The sequence below is a fragment of the Marmota flaviventris genome, chromosome 15 (genome assembly GCF_047511675.1).
Source record: "Marmota flaviventris isolate mMarFla1 chromosome 15, mMarFla1.hap1, whole genome shotgun sequence".
Classification (NCBI taxonomy): Eukaryota; Metazoa; Chordata; class Mammalia; order Rodentia; family Sciuridae; genus Marmota; species Marmota flaviventris.
The window spans coordinates 47,577,072-47,593,351 of NC_092512.1; the positions used below are offsets into that span (position 1 = coordinate 47,577,072).

General features: G+C 31.5%; 1 protein-coding gene across 1 annotated transcript in view; it reads right to left on the reverse strand.

Moving 5' to 3' along the window:
* Cnbd1 (cyclic nucleotide binding domain containing 1) overlaps positions 1 to 16,280 on the reverse strand; it is a 429,741-nt gene that overhangs the window by 62,491 nt on the left and 350,970 nt on the right. The window contains exon 11 of the mRNA XM_027946778.3: positions 893 to 898. Within this exon, the coding sequence (XP_027802579.3) occupies positions 893 to 898 (6 nt within the window). The remainder of the gene's footprint in view (positions 1 to 892; positions 899 to 16,280) is intronic.

Here is a 16,280-nt window from a genome sequence, read left to right on the forward strand (position 1 = left end):
GAACAAATCTAGGTGCCCTTCCACAAATTAATGGATAAAGAAAATGTGTTATACATACAGAATGGAATACTACTCAGCAATAAAGAAAAATGAAATTATGTCATTTGCTGGTAAAAGGATGGAACTGGAGATTATTATGCTAAGTGAAATAATCGATTCCCTAAAACCAAAGGCTGAATGTTCTCTCTGATATATGGATGCTAACCCACAACAAGAGAGGGTGAGGAGGGGAAAAGTAGAAATTCATTGGATTAGACAAAGACAAATGAAGGGAATGGAGGGAAGGGAGGGGGTGAATGGGAACAGGAAAAAGAGTAGAATCAGACATCAGTTTCCTTTGCTCATAGATAAATACATAGCCAATGTACTTCTACATACTGTACAACCATAAGAATGGGATCCTAAATAAAATGGATTATACTCCATGTATGTATGTCAAAATACACTCGATTGTCATATGTATATAAAAAAGAGAAACTTTCTCAATATAGTTGAGTAAAAGTAAGTTTTGCCATTTAACACTTTAATCATAGAAATTTTTATTGTTGGTTGTTATTAATTCTATATACTTAGTATATTAAAGTTTACATGAATGAAGAGAAGTCATTCTGTAACTGTAGAATATTGTGTCATTTTTTTTTTTTTTTTTTGTACAGGGGATTGACCCCAGGAGAACTCAACCACTGAGCCACATCCCCAGCCCTTTGTTAGATTTTATTTAGAGACAGGGTCTCCCTGAGTTACTAAGTGCCTCCTAATCTGCTGAGGCTGGCTTTGAACTTGCAATTCTCCTGCCTCAGCCTCCCAACTTGCTGGGATTATAGGTTTGTACCATCACGCCCAGCCAGAATGTCGAATTAAAAAAAAAAAAGGATTAAAAAATTTTTTCCACCTTTTCCTATTTTTAAACTGAATATTTATTTTCCTATTTTAATTTATTTTATTCTATTCCTTTTAAGTTTTTTTAAAGTTATTTCCATTCTGTGTGATTATGTGTATGTGTATCTGTGTGTTCTTGCTGACAGGTTTGAAAATATATAAATATATTCATATAGTTTTTATTTCACTTTAGTTGCTCTCTTCTTCACTCATTTATTATTTAGCCTTTGTTTGATGTTGGTAGAATAAAATTTTATGTGAATTTGACTTGCTTTGATCTTATATTTGTTTTTACCTTGTTTTTTGTTTCTCTTATTAAAAATTCTTCACTCTCTTCTCTCACCAATAGCCAAACTTCCCTGCTCCTTCTTTCTTGCTTTCTTTATTTTATTACTTTTAGTTACTTTTAGTCTTCTATCTTTATAGTCATCATCTGCTCCCTATCTCCTGTTTGTCCTTTGTTCATTTTTTTAAAAATATTTCAAACTCTCTCTTACCTTCCTACCATACATTCCCTTTTTGCTTAAGGAGCTATAATTTCATATCCCATTCATATTGTTGTGATTATTAATATAGTAGATGATCTAGTATACACCTGGTGTTTATTGTCTGAACCAGTTCATGGTTGCTTGTTGTTGGTGCTAATGTTAAATACCGATGCTACCATTCCTCTACAGGTGGTAATTAAAGATGTCAAACAACAGACATTTACTATAACGTGTACATTGGTTGCAATATTGCTGTTCCTTACACCCCCTTTCTCTAATAGGTACTGGAATGTGATTAAGACAATTTAAGTTCATGGAGGGATCCTCCTGCTAAACAACAAATTCAACTCAGCAAATTAACAGCAAACTTCACATCACACATGATCTGCCCTCACTTGAGCCTGAACAATATTTCAACACATTTGAGAGTCAGAAACCCCAAACCACATAGAATCAGCTATAGGGGAACCTTATATTCCACTCTGGGACATCTACTTATACAACAAAAACAGAGAGAAGTCCCTAGAAGAAAACATATAACTATAAACCAAAGGACACATATATAAAAGAGGATCTCAAAATTGTCTCCTCCATATTCATAATCCCTCAAGAAAGGAGTAGATGAAATTTCAGTGAAAGAATATAAAAAAATTATTAAAATGTTTATGGACTAAAAGAAAATCTAAGGATGAATTAGGATGGCAAATAAAATAGGTGAAAGACCATTTTAATAAAGAAATAGAGATATGGAAAGGAAACCAGTGGAAACTCCTAGAAATGAGAGACACAATAAATCAAATTTAAAATTCACTTGAAGGTATTATCAACAGAAAAAAAATTGCATATACAATAGAACTTCAGAATTTAATATTTCAGGCCTTGAAGACAAGGGTACATGAACTTGACTATATTGCATACAATAAAGGAAAAATAAAATAAAATCAGGCTATGATCTGACTATACAAGGACTTTGCGACAATATCGAGAGAGCAAACTTAAGCCTGGCATGGTGGCACATGCCTGTAATCCCAGTGGCTCAGGAGGATAAGGCAGCAGGATCTTGAGTGTAAAGCTAGCCTCAGAAACTTAGCAAAGCTCTAAGCAACTCAATGAGACCATCTCTAAATAAAATATTTTTTAAAAAAAAGGGCTAGGGACGTGGGTCAGCTGTTAAGTACTCCAGAGTTAAATAAAAAATGGTATCAAAAACAAAACAAAACAAAACAAACAACAACAACAACAACAAAAACCTGAGAGTCATTGGGATAGAAGAGAACATGGAGATAAAACCTAAAGGCATTAAGAACATCTCCAGCGAGATAACAGCAGAAAATTTTCCTCACCTTTAAAATGAGATAGGCATCCACATATAGGATTCATATAGAACCTCAAATAGCAAGATTAAAAAAAGAACTTCTCCAAGACACATCATAATCAAAAGCCTAAAACAGAAAACAAAGACTATTATAAGGTGTAAAAGAAAAAGGTCAGGTCATTTAGAAACCAATAAAGGATCATTTCTGACTTCTAAACTCATTTCCTAAAATGAGGAGGTATCTGGAATGAGATATCCCAAGTTCTAAAAGAAAACAATTGCCAGCCAAGATTTCTATAACTAGCAAAGCTATCTTTCAGAATCTATGATGAAATAAAAACTTTTCATGAAAAAGAATAACTGAAAAAATTCACAACCACTAAACCAGCACTACAATGAATATTAATAGATATTATTACACAGAGAGACCTCAAAAATAAACCCCAAAACTACCAAATTGGTGAAGCTCATTAGAAGAGCAACTAACTAAATGAAATCCAAGATAAATTAAATGTAGCAATCAAATCAAAGTGGCAGATACCATAACACATAACACATAATAACACTAAATACAAGCAGTCTCAACTCCCTGATTAAAAGACATAGATTAGCACAATAGATTAAAAAGTAAGATCCAACTATTGCTGTTTGAAAGCGAATCATCTCATAGGCAAAGACCCTCAAAGCTGAAAGTAAACGGATGGAAAATGTATTCAATGTAAATGGAGTCTGGAAAAAAAGCTGCAACAGATATTCTTATATATGACAAAGTATATTTCAAGCAAAAATTAATCCAAAGAGAGAGAAAACCACTACACACTAGTAAAGGAAACAATGGAACAAGATATAGTGGATAGTAAATATTTATGTTTCTAATGTCCTAATTATGTAAAAGGGAGGTGGGTTGGGCATCATTTAGACAGAGGGAAAATCAATATAGTAGAAAGAGATTGAGAGGGAGGGAGGAGAAAGGGGAGGTAAAGCCGAATGGATTGGACAAAATATTCTACGTGCACGTGCAATATACCACAACAATTTCCACCTCTGGGTATATCTACAAGTCATCAATTACAAATAAATAAATGAGTATTAAATAAACCAGTAAAGAAAGGGGAATAGGGGGAGGAGAAGTGAAGGAAAATGGGAGCGGAGTGAGTCACCAGGGACAAAAATGGAATAAGTTCAATTCCATACATGTATGATTATGTCAAAATAAAACCAACCATTATGTACAACTATATTGCAGTAATAAAAGCCAGCCCATAAAATACTCAGTGTAGATGTCACACCAACAGATGGCAAAATATATCCTTTGATCATGTCCACAAAAATATATATGCACCTATAAATTGATATCATTATCATTATTATTATTTCACATTTAGCATAGGATCAATTGATTAGACTCTCTTTTTCATTCAAACTGGTCATTTATTCAACAAAATTGAATGCATATTGGGTTCCATGAATTACTGGCCTTTTGGATAGTAATTTTTACTCATGATCCTTAAATAGCTGATATGTAATTTGGCCTTTCCACTTGCGATTATATTTGGTTCCCCTAACTTTGGTTATCTGTCTCTCCCCATCAATGTGTCCAAATTTGTCCTCTTTTGAAGCACAGAAAATCACATATTTCACAAGCACTTTCTGATTGCACCATCTCACAAGGTGGTTTTCTCTCTTTCTACCACAGCATAATTCATGATTTCTAACACTCATCCTGACATTTACCTTTCACTTCTGAAAACTATTATATATTATATGTATTATATATCATATATTGATCCCTTATTACTTTTAAAATTTCCGTCATTTGGTTGTCCCTGAATTTTTCTTTAGAGCCAGATTTGTTTCTCTGTACATCTAAAGAAACAATGTTTAATATTTTTTTGAAATTTTCAAAGCCTAGAAAGCAGATGCTTTTTAAAAACTTGAACTCATGTTGGACAAAACTCAATGACTAATAATGATTCAGTGTACATGCCCACTTTCAAATCCCTATCTTTGTGATTCTTCGAAGCAATTCACATAACATGATCACACCTTTTCTACTTGACAGCACAGATGGACTGCTTCTGGAGGTATAATGTTACTGTAAGAGCAAAAAAAAATGTTGTCCAGTTATGGTAAGAACTACACTTGAGTTCTATCACTGGGAATAATTTCTTCCACTTTCTGCTAACCAGCAGACTGTGTGTAACTGTTTACTGGAATAGTACTTGGTAATATTCTAGTCTCTGTGCAATTGGCATACCTAAAAATAACTCTTGATTCCAGTACTCAAATTACTTCTAATCTTCCAGATTTTAGCAAATGAGATCACCATTTATATATATATATATATATATATATATATATATATATATATATATATATATATATACACACACACACACATATATATCACAGAGAGACCTCAAAAACAAACCCCAAAACTACCAAATTGGTGAAGCTCATTAGAAGAGCAACTAACTAACTAAATGAAATACAAGATAAATTAAATGTAGCAATCAAATCAAAGTGGCAGATACTATAACACATAATAACACTAAATACATACATACATATATATACATACACTATATACATACATACATACACACACAAACACACACACCAGGGATTGAACCCAGGAATGCTTAACCACTGAGCTACATCCCCAGCCAATTTTTTATATTTTATTTAGAGACAATGTCTTGCCAAGTTGCAACGTGCCTCACTAAATTGTTGAAGCTGGCTTTGAACTTGCGATTTTCCTGTCTTGGCCTCCAGAGCCTGTGGGATTAGAGACACGCCACTGTACCTGATGAAATCATCATCATTTTTTAATTCTTCTATTCCAAATATTATTTTCATTCCCCAGCACTATCATCAAAAACATGAATAAGTGAATCTTCAGAATATTGAGAATAACCACTTGAAATCACCATTTTTATAGATTTTTAATAGTTAAAAGTTAACAATATCACAATCATTTGCCCTAATGTATCCATAATCAGACTTTCCTATCACCTTTAATGTTGCCATGCCAATCAAAGCCATCATTGTTGTCTTTGGGTCAAAAAAAAATAGCAGTTTCATTCAGATATAATTCATATACCATGCATTTTTCCATTTGAATGTGAGCAAATATAAAATGTGATCTCATGGTTCTAATGTTTTGTTTTAATAATTAGTGATGGTAAGCATCTTTTCAGGTGTTTATCAGTCATCTGTTTATCTTCTTTGGAGAGATGCTTATTCATCCCTTTCAATTATTATTATTATTATTATTATTATTATTATTATTATTATTAGTGGTCCTGGGGATTGAACCCAGGGCCTTATGCATGCAAGGCAAGCACTCTACCAACTGAGCTATATCCCCAACCCCTTTTCAATTAATTTTTAATAGAGTTTTTAGTATTTTTTTATATCCTGGGTACAAGTTCCTTATCATAGAAACTATTTACAATTTTCTCCCATCCTATAGTTTGTCATCATTTTCCTGATAATATTTGTAGCACAAAAGTTTATAATGTTGAAGAGGGTCAATTTTATTTTTTTATTTACTTATTATTGTTTGGTAGTGTTTTCGGTTTCTAGAAAGGATTTGCCTAATCCAAAGTAAAAGATTTACCACTAAATTTTCTTCTAGGAATTTGTAGTTGTAGTTCTTGCATGGTTTGTGACTCCCCTTATCACCCATTTTGAGTTAATTTTTATATTTAGTAGGAAGAAGGGATTCAGTTTCACTATTTTTAAAATATCTCGTCTACTAGATGGTCAAATTTAGCAGAGTTCCATTACACAATGAACTGTGCAAATAATATGTAATTAAAAACTACTTTTGTCTTCCCTTCAATGGTGTATATTATTTAACAGTATGTCCACTGAAAGGACATGTCAACTGATTTTGAAGACTGACAGTCTGAAATGAATGAATTTTGAAAAAATTCAATTTTCAATAAGTCAAATATACTAATGTCATATAATCATTATTAGTCCTGGCAAGAAATAAAATTTATATAAACATGTTCTAAAATCAGAGAACCACTGACATCTTATAAATAATATTTTAGACTCGAAAGCCAAAGAACATTTAACTTGTTCACCATTCTATTTTTAACTCTACAAGATTTGGAATGTGCTGCTGGACAAGTCATTTATCTTTTCTAACCTTAGGTTGTATTTTCTTAAAACAAAGCTAATACAACTTGTTGCCATTTATAGTTTCTCGTGCATTTGTTGAGAAAGGTGACATGATTCTAAACATGGGTTAATTTTGTATTTGGGAATTGCTACTTGAAAGAAGGAAAACAATTCCTGTAGCATAGAACTTTCATTATGTGTAGAGAGAAACATAATGATGTTATATGAATGAAAAAAAAATGAAACAGTAATTGCATGGGAAGTAGTAGGAGTGATGAAGGAAGGATCAGAATCTTTGTATGGTTGTTGACTCCGTACTTGCTAAGTGTAGGAATAATAGAAAAACTAAACAGCATGTAGCTTTAGTTCTTTACCTCTAAAATAACATTTTAGAACACTTAATATAGTGCAGACATATGAGAGGTATTGAATAAATGTGTGATACTTTTCTTTCTTTTGCTAAGGATTATCAAATGGATGTCACAGCAAGAATAAAGATCAAAAGTCTATGTAGATAAGGCATATGTAATAACTTCTAAAATAAGCTATTAATATGCCCACTTTTATTTTTAATTAATATTCTTCATAATACAATTACATCAAGAAAATGAGTAATTTATTACAAGTTTGTATATTTTAAAAATTAAGAAGCATGAGGTCAGGTCTGCAATATGTATCTTTTTTGCTTTCTAAATATTCTTTATTAATTTTTAAAAATTCCAAATGGTATATGTGCTCCTCAGTTCAAGCCCTGATAAAAGAAGATAACCACCTGTACATTTCCACTCTTTTATGTCTTCTGGTAAAACATTTACATAGGACTTTATTTTTGTTTGCATTTGCATATATACGCATATCCAGATATACATATTTGGAAACACCTTCTTATCAACATGTACAAATCTAATAAGGACAACTATTTTTCTTCCAAACCAAGAAAAGCTGTGCTATCAAAAATTACTTTTACTCCTTTAATCCCTGCACTTGAGAGACTGAGGCAGGAGGATCACGAGTTCAAAGCCAGCCTCAGCAAGGCGCTAAAAGCAACTCAGTGAGACCCTGTCTATAAATAAGATACAAAATAGGGCTGGGAATGTGGCTCAGTGGTATAGTGCCTCAGAGTTCAATCCCCAGTACCAAAAAAAAAAAAGAAAAAATTACTTTTGGGCAGCCATTCTAAATTTGAACTGTCCTGTGGAAATCAGGATATATGATCAAACTAGATCAAACTCACTATTGGTAATTTGAGAGTACCTGGTTTTGTAGTTATTCCATAATTTAGTTAATACTTTCTTAATTGATGTTCATTGAGGTTGTTTCTAGTTTTATGTCACTTCAAAAAGCGAACAAAGTGATGTAATAAGTATTCATTTTCTGGTGCTTATTTTTCTGGAGGATGCAATTATCAACTATATCATCTTACTCAGTGAGTAGGTATATGCTTTTTAAAAAAGTTAAATATTTTCAAATATTTTAACTTTTTTAAAAAGTTAATATTTTCAGAACATATTCTAATTCACATTTCCTTTAATGATATTGAGAGGGACTATTTGTCCACAAGAGAATTCCATAGTTATATGAATTTATTTCTTGAACCTATCCCATAATTAATTAGTATTTTTTGTAGTAGTATTATGATTTTACTGAAAATATATTTAAAATTGTTAACTGTATTTTCTTCTAAATGTTTAATATTCATTATTCTACATGAATGAAAAATCATCTTATATAGTTTATATCTAACCAGCTAGTTTTATATCCCAGTGGAAATTCTGAAATGTTGAAGAGATTTACATTTAAGTTACAAATACATTTTGAAGAAAGTAACCTTTTAATAAAACAACTTATATGTGATGTGTCTTTATTTGCTTATGCTCTTTCATATAAATGTTATACATTGAATCATATAGATGCTCCATTGTCGAATTAATCTTATTTTTGTTTTCTTAAATTTTATTTTATTGTAATAGGAATGCTAAACACAAGATCTACTCTATCAACACATTTTTAAGTGTACCACACAGTATTTTCTACAAGTATACTGCTAAGTAGTAGATGTCTAGAACTTATTCATCTTCCTAAATTGAAAGTATATGCCCATTGAGTTGTTGCTTCCCATTCTTCCCTCTCTCAACCCATCATAAACATCATTCCACTCTTTGATTCTTTGAAGTTTACTATTTCATATGTATCTCATATTAGTGGAGTAATGCATTTTTTGTCCTTATATGCGTGGTTTATTTTACTTGGCATGTGTTTCTGAGGCTCACCCATACTGGGGCATTATTCAGAATTTTCTTATTTCGCATAATTTTCTTATGTATATAACAGTACATATAGCAGAATGATACACTTCAGTCTTAAAAGGCATTTTCTTTATCCATATACATATTTTTTTATCCATTTATTAGTTGATGGACATTCATGTTTTTCCACATCCTGGATAGCATGAATAGTGTTTCCGTGAACATGGTTCTAGTAATATTTCTTTTGAGATTCTGATTTAGGTTTTCTGCTAAATACACAGAAGGAGGATTGCTGAATCATATGGTAATTATATTTTTAATTTAGAAAATTCTACACTGGTTTCCATAGTAACTGTACTAATTTACTTTTCTACAAACAATGTTTGAATCCCCTCTTCTTGGTATTCATGCCAGTAGTTTTTGTTTGTTTGTTTGTTTTGTTTTTAAATTAGAGTCATTCTAACCAGGGTGATATTTTATTGTGGTTTTAATTTGAATTTTACTGGTGATGAATACTATTGAGCATTTTTTCCATGTACTTGTTGGTAATTTGTATGTCCTCTTTTAAAAAATGTCTATTCCGATCATTTGCCAACTTTTACATTGAATTTTATTTTATTTTGTTTTTTTGCTGTTACACCTTTTTAGTTCTTTATATATTCTCTATATCCGGGATATTAATCTTTTTGGATAAATTGTTTGCAAATATTTTCTCTAGTTGTGCTGGTTGTTTTTTTTTTTTTTTTTTTTTTCGTTTGCTATGCAGAAACAAATTAGGTATAGGAAGAATATATTTCCCTCTACACAATAAACTCGATACATATGACAAAGCCCAGCCAACAGCACACTTAATGGGGAAAAGGCTGAAAGCATTTCTTCTAATATTTAGAATAAAACAAGCATAGCCACTTTTACCATTTTTGTTCAACAGAAGAATTTCAAGGGAGAAAAACTCATCAGACAAGAGAAAGAGATAAAGTGCATCCAAATGAAAAGATGGAATTCAAATTATCCATGGTTGCAAGTAACATTATTTAATATACACAAAATCCTAAAAACTCCATCAAAAAAGCTGCTAGACAAAATAACAAATTCAGTAAATTGCAGAATAAAGAATCAACATAAAATAACATACATAAAACAATGGCAGGTAAATGGATGGAGGTGGAGAATATCATGATAAGCAAAATAAGCCAACCCCAAAAAACCAAAGGCCGAATGATTTCTCTGATTAGCCAATGCTGATACATAATGGGGGGTGAAGGTAGGGAAGAATGAAGGAACTATGGATTATGCAGAGGGGAGTGAGAGGATGGAAGGGGTTGTGGGAATGGGAAAGACAGTGGAATAAGATGGACATTATTACCCTATATATATGTTGGATTACACTACCAGTGTTACTCTGCACCATGTTCAACCAGAGGAAGGAGAAGTAGTGCTCCATTTGTATACAATTGTCAAAATGCATTCTGCTGTCATGTATAACTAGCTAGAACAAATTTAAAAATTAAATAAAATTAAAAATAAACAAAAATATTAAACAATGGTACTATTCTACAACAAAAATAAACTTGCTGAAATGGACATCAAGAAAATAACCCATTCACAATAGCTATAAAAACACCTAGGAATAAATGTAATTAAGCAAGTGAATACTCTCTACAATGAAAATTATAAAATTCTGATGAAAGAAATCCAAGAGAAAGTACAAAATATATATATATCATATTCATGGATTAGAAGAATCAATGTTGGTAAAAGGACAATACTATCCTTAGCACTTCAATGAAATCCCATCACAATAATAATCATGTTTTTCACAGCAATAGAAGAAGCAAGCCTAAAATTCACATGGCAACACAAAAGGCATAGAACAGAAGTATCTAAGGAGAAAAAAAAAGTTGGAGGCACCATTATATATGATTTTAAAACAAATTACAATGGTAGATAAAGTAACCAATAAGGTATGATAACTGTCATAAAAGCAAACATATAGGACAATGATACCAAATAAGGAAACTTAGAAATCAATCCATGTTTATACAAAAAGGCACCAAGAATATACATTAGAGAAAGGACAATCTCTTTAATAAATAGTACTGGCAAAACTGAATACACATAAGCAGAAGATTGAAACTAGATATCTACTTCTCACCAAAAATCAACTGAAAATGGATCAAAATCTAAATATAAGACATGAAACTACTAGATGAAAACATAAGGAAAACACATTAAGACTAGTGTAGAAAAATTATTTTTTTGGATAAGATTCCAAAGGCACAGGAAGCAAAACTGAAAATTGAACAATGACACTATATTGTAAAAGTGCTATTGAGAGCCTCCTCTCAACTCAGTGTTTGAAGACATAAGGAGTAGATGGCTGTCTGCAAACCAGAAAGAATTCCCTCACCAGTTATTAGGTTTGCTAGCACCTTGATCTTGGACTTTCCATTCTCCAAAATTATGAGAAAGTAAATGTTAGTTGTTTAACCCACTCAGTCCATGGTAATTTCTTAAGGTAGCCTTAATTGACTAAGATAATATCTAAAAGATTAGTGTCTTCACAATAAGTCTATAGTAAGTGATAGAGCATAAAGCTAAATCCTTTAACTTAAAGTTCACGATTTAACTTATCACTGTCTTCAGAAAAGCAGAAAATCAATGAAGTGATATATAACTTTCAAGAAAAGAAGATTTTCATATGGGTCATAAAGACAACATAAGATTTTGATATGAATTTAGGAGAAAAAAGATCTTTGATACAGACCAAAGGATTACAGTAATAAATAAGAATGTCTGCTATGGGAAAAGGGACCTTAATGATTCCACCTAGTGGGATCAAACAATATGCATTGGGCAAGAGGGAATACATAATGTAGACCTGGTGGAATATGTCCTGGAGGAACTCTTCCTAAACCCACTAAAGCTGTTCTTTTACAACTGGAATGCAATACTATACCTATCATAACCTGGAGAACCTTACTTGATCTGTCTCTGTTTACCTCTTCAAACTTCTCTCTCTATTCCTCCCTCATTGTACTGTCCTCACCAAACAGACCTGATATTCATGATAAATTCATGATATCCTGATATTCATGATAAACTCATTCTTGCCTTAATTTTTTTTTTCCTATTATTTATTGCCTGTCAGTTTAGCCTGCTTATCTCCAGAACTTCACAGACTGGCTCTTTCTCAAATGTCACCTTCCCAGAGAGGTAGAATAACTCACATCTAACCAAGTGTCTCTAAGCATTTTTTAGCCTGTCCCGTTTCCTTCATTTACTTTTTCATTCATTGGAAATAATCATTTGGAACCTATTTTTATTCTTTCTTAAATTGTATCTAGTCTGTCTCTAATCAAAATGTGAACTAATGAGATTAGGTTCTTTTCTGTTGTCATTCTCTTAGAATCTGGAGGAGTACCAAGATAACATAGGTGCTTTAAAATATTTGACTAGGGCTGGGGTTGTGGCTCAGCGTTAGAGCATTCGCCTAGCATGTGCATGCTCTGGGTTCGATCCTCAGCACCACAAAAAAATAAATAAAGACATTGTGTCCAACTACAACTAAAAAATAAATATTAAAAAAATATTTGACTAGCAGAATGCAGAATTTTTGTATTTGGGCTCTTTGCTCAGCCCTCATTTGCAAGGCTGGAAGGTAACACACAAAAAATGTATTCTTCATTTTCCCTTAACTTATCCACCATGGCCAGGTGAGAAGGCCTTCCTCTGCCTGCAAAATTTCATGCACCCACCTTTGATCTGAATGCTGGAAATACCTATAAAAGTATGTAGATAGTGTCTCAATTGCCAGTCGTTAGCCAACTACCAAACTTATTTTTTTTTTCTTTTTGCTTTGTTTTGTTTTTCAAACCTGTAGGCAAGATTTTGACCCATTTTCCACTGAACTTTTACTCATATTCTCTAATTATACATTTCTGATTAATTCCTGTGTCAAGCCTCTCTGATTCACCAGCTGAGTCCATTATTTCTCTTCATTCACTTTCCCATTCACCCTGCTTTTAAGTTCCAGGTCAAGCTTATGTTTCCTAAATACCTCATTTCTAAGTTCCTGTAGTGATTATTTGTGTAAACACTTCTTAATTTATTTTTAGACAAACTATTATTTTTTCAAATACATCTTATTTTTTTCTGACTCCAATAAAATACCAATGCATAGGTGTTCTTATAAGGATTAAATGAGCCTATCAGAAAAATCTAGCTCAAATACACAGCAAAACATACAACATAGAAGACTCTCAGCAGCTGCAGACATATATCATCTTTGGTGTTATTTGATGTTATGATCATTAGTATTAAAGAATTTCCTAATTTTCAGCCAAAATAAAATTAAATAGTAAGCTATTAAATATTTATGGCAGAAATTATAATTCCTCTTGTAAGAAATCTATGAATTTATCAATATCTTTGAATAGATCCAAGGACTAAAAAAATGATAGGCATGGGATCATGGATGTATCTTATAGAAGTACATCAGGAAGATATTAGGGAAGGAATCCAGTGTCCTTGTGGAGTAAAACTTGATAATTTAAAATAAACTTTCACTTCTAATGAAAGGTAACTATAAGAAATTTCATGGGATTACATATGTGCAAAACATATTGTTTAAATAAAAGAAGTTTTGCTTTAAACATTACAATAGATTCCATTTCTTTCTTGGAGACTTTGGAATGGTTTCTAAATCAAGATTTCAATCTAACAACCTTGATTCAGTGCCTATAATATTCTACCTACACTAGACATAAAAATTTGCTTGAATTGAATGCTATACATATGAAAAAGATGGGCATTGTGAATTTTCTCAGTAAATTTACTGATAACTTCATTAACAATTATTTCTAGGGCTGTTTTCCTGACTCTTGGTAAATAGTTATATGACATGGTCTATTGAAGCTAATTATGATTATTGATTTGCCTTTCTGCTTTCTTTTTTAAAATGAAATTCTACTACGTCTGCATTAACAGACATCACACAATATATTCTAGGACTTGTTTTATGTTAATGGAAATATGTAAGAAAGCTGTAAGCTTTTTAAAAAAAAATAAGCTGTGGTCAAAGGATTATAAAAGTGCATTAATTTTTTAAATGTCTGAATTCATGTGTCTGGCATCTCTTGTACCTACAATGTTCTTGAAACAAGACTATTCCCCAAATGCTCTAAAACCTATTCTAAAACTTAGTTATAAAAGAATGCATCATCTTTATGTACTCATATTTTTCATTTTAGAATGTGCCTTAAAATTCTTTTTGAGTGAAAGTTTTCTACATGCTCAGCATAAAAGAATAATCATTTTTCATAAGCATTTCTTCTCTCTCCTAATTTGGAAATCAGTACTTTTAAACAAATCCTCAGAAAATCTTGCATTTTTGCCAGTTGTATGACTCAGGGTAGCACTTGCTAGTTGCTATAACAAACAAACAAAAATCTTGGTTGCTTAATTCAACGAATGTTTGTCACTTACACAAAGTTTAATACAAATGTTCCTGGCTGAGCTATTCCTCTGGACAGTTCCATCCAAGAAAAGAATCCCAGGGTCCAGGTTCCCACTCTCATGCGATTGTGCTAATTTGGAGCCTTTCACTACCAGACACTGAGTGAGATCATGGAAGATTCTATCTTTCATTGCCAGGCAAAAATAAGTTCCTTCTATTCTATTAATCACAGCCAGTTACTTGGCTGCAACCTAACTGCAAGAGGGGTTGGGGAATTTAATCTTTTTCTGTAGTCAGGGAGAGAGATGGAAGATTGTTCAGTCTCTGGATGGTATCTTCCATACAAGGCATAAATCTAAAACACTTGAGGAAGTAAACACTGATAATTAAAAAAAAATTCTCCATGATTGTCTGTTTTGTTAATGTTGATCTTATTGGCATCATGGTTTAAGGGCTATATCTTAAATACAGTATTTTATTTATGCATCACTTTCTAAATAGAAGTGATTTTTATCAAATTTCTTAGAAGACATATTTTGTTCCATTAAATCTTTTCCTGTAAAACTGAATGACAGTCAATATTTAGAAACCAACCAAGATATGTTGTCAGAAACACTACAAAAAACCATCATGGAATAGTACACAGGAAATTCACAGTAAAAATACATTACAGTAACTGTATTTTGTTGGTTACATTATAAATTGAACATAACTGTCATATATGTAATTATGGAGACATTATTACCTACATACTGATTTTCTTTTTATGAATTATTTTGTAAGAGAGTGGGGTATTAATTTTTCCAAACAATATAAACAAACAAAAAAGAAAAATACTGCATTGCAAAAATATAATGTTTTAAAAGATTATTGGAATTATCAGTAGTTGTAACACTGAATTCATCGGATGTCAACTATGATAATTTACAACAATTAAGCAATCTTTTTCAATAGAGGATAAATATTAAAACTCATCAGGAATTAAAACATAATTATAAGTTTATAAAATAATAGTCATAATGCATAGAATTGGTCTTTCTTAAAAAATATTGAAAATTAAAGTTATTACAGAAATTTGGCCTGAAATATTATAAAATAAGTTTTAGGGGCTGGAAATGTATCTCAGTGTTACAATATTTGCCTAGCATGTTTGAGCTCTGGGTTTTGTTTTTCATAAAATTTTATTTAATTTATTTTTTATTATTTATTTTTATTTTATTTTTTTCATAAAATTTTGGTTAATTCAAATATGATAGCCCATAAATATTGTGTTGTCTGCTAAACTAGTAAAGCATTTTGTAATGGTTTGAAAATTTCTTAATGGCCAATATTTTTGTCCTTTCCTTTTTTCACAATTACAATTTTGGAGCATAAAAATCATTTTCTAAGAAAAAAGATATATTACCTATAATTTTATATGTCCTCTTATCTAAACTCCTTGCCAAAAATAAATAAAAAAGGCATCATATTTACAAGATTGAAGAATCCAAACTGGCATATGTTAAGGATTAAAGCTAAATTAATTATTATTCTAAAAATGCTTTATGTTCACATAAGCAAAAGATACATCAAGATTCCTGCATGCAATAATGCCTTAAAACCAAAATTCTCACTGGCAGCATTTCAAATTATATTATTCACACTCAGGGCCAACTATCTATTTCAATATCACCTATGTGGTTGGTGGCTTCACTTAAATCCATTGAGCTAATACCACTGTGATTCTGGGTCAATAGAAATATTACTAGCCATTAATCATC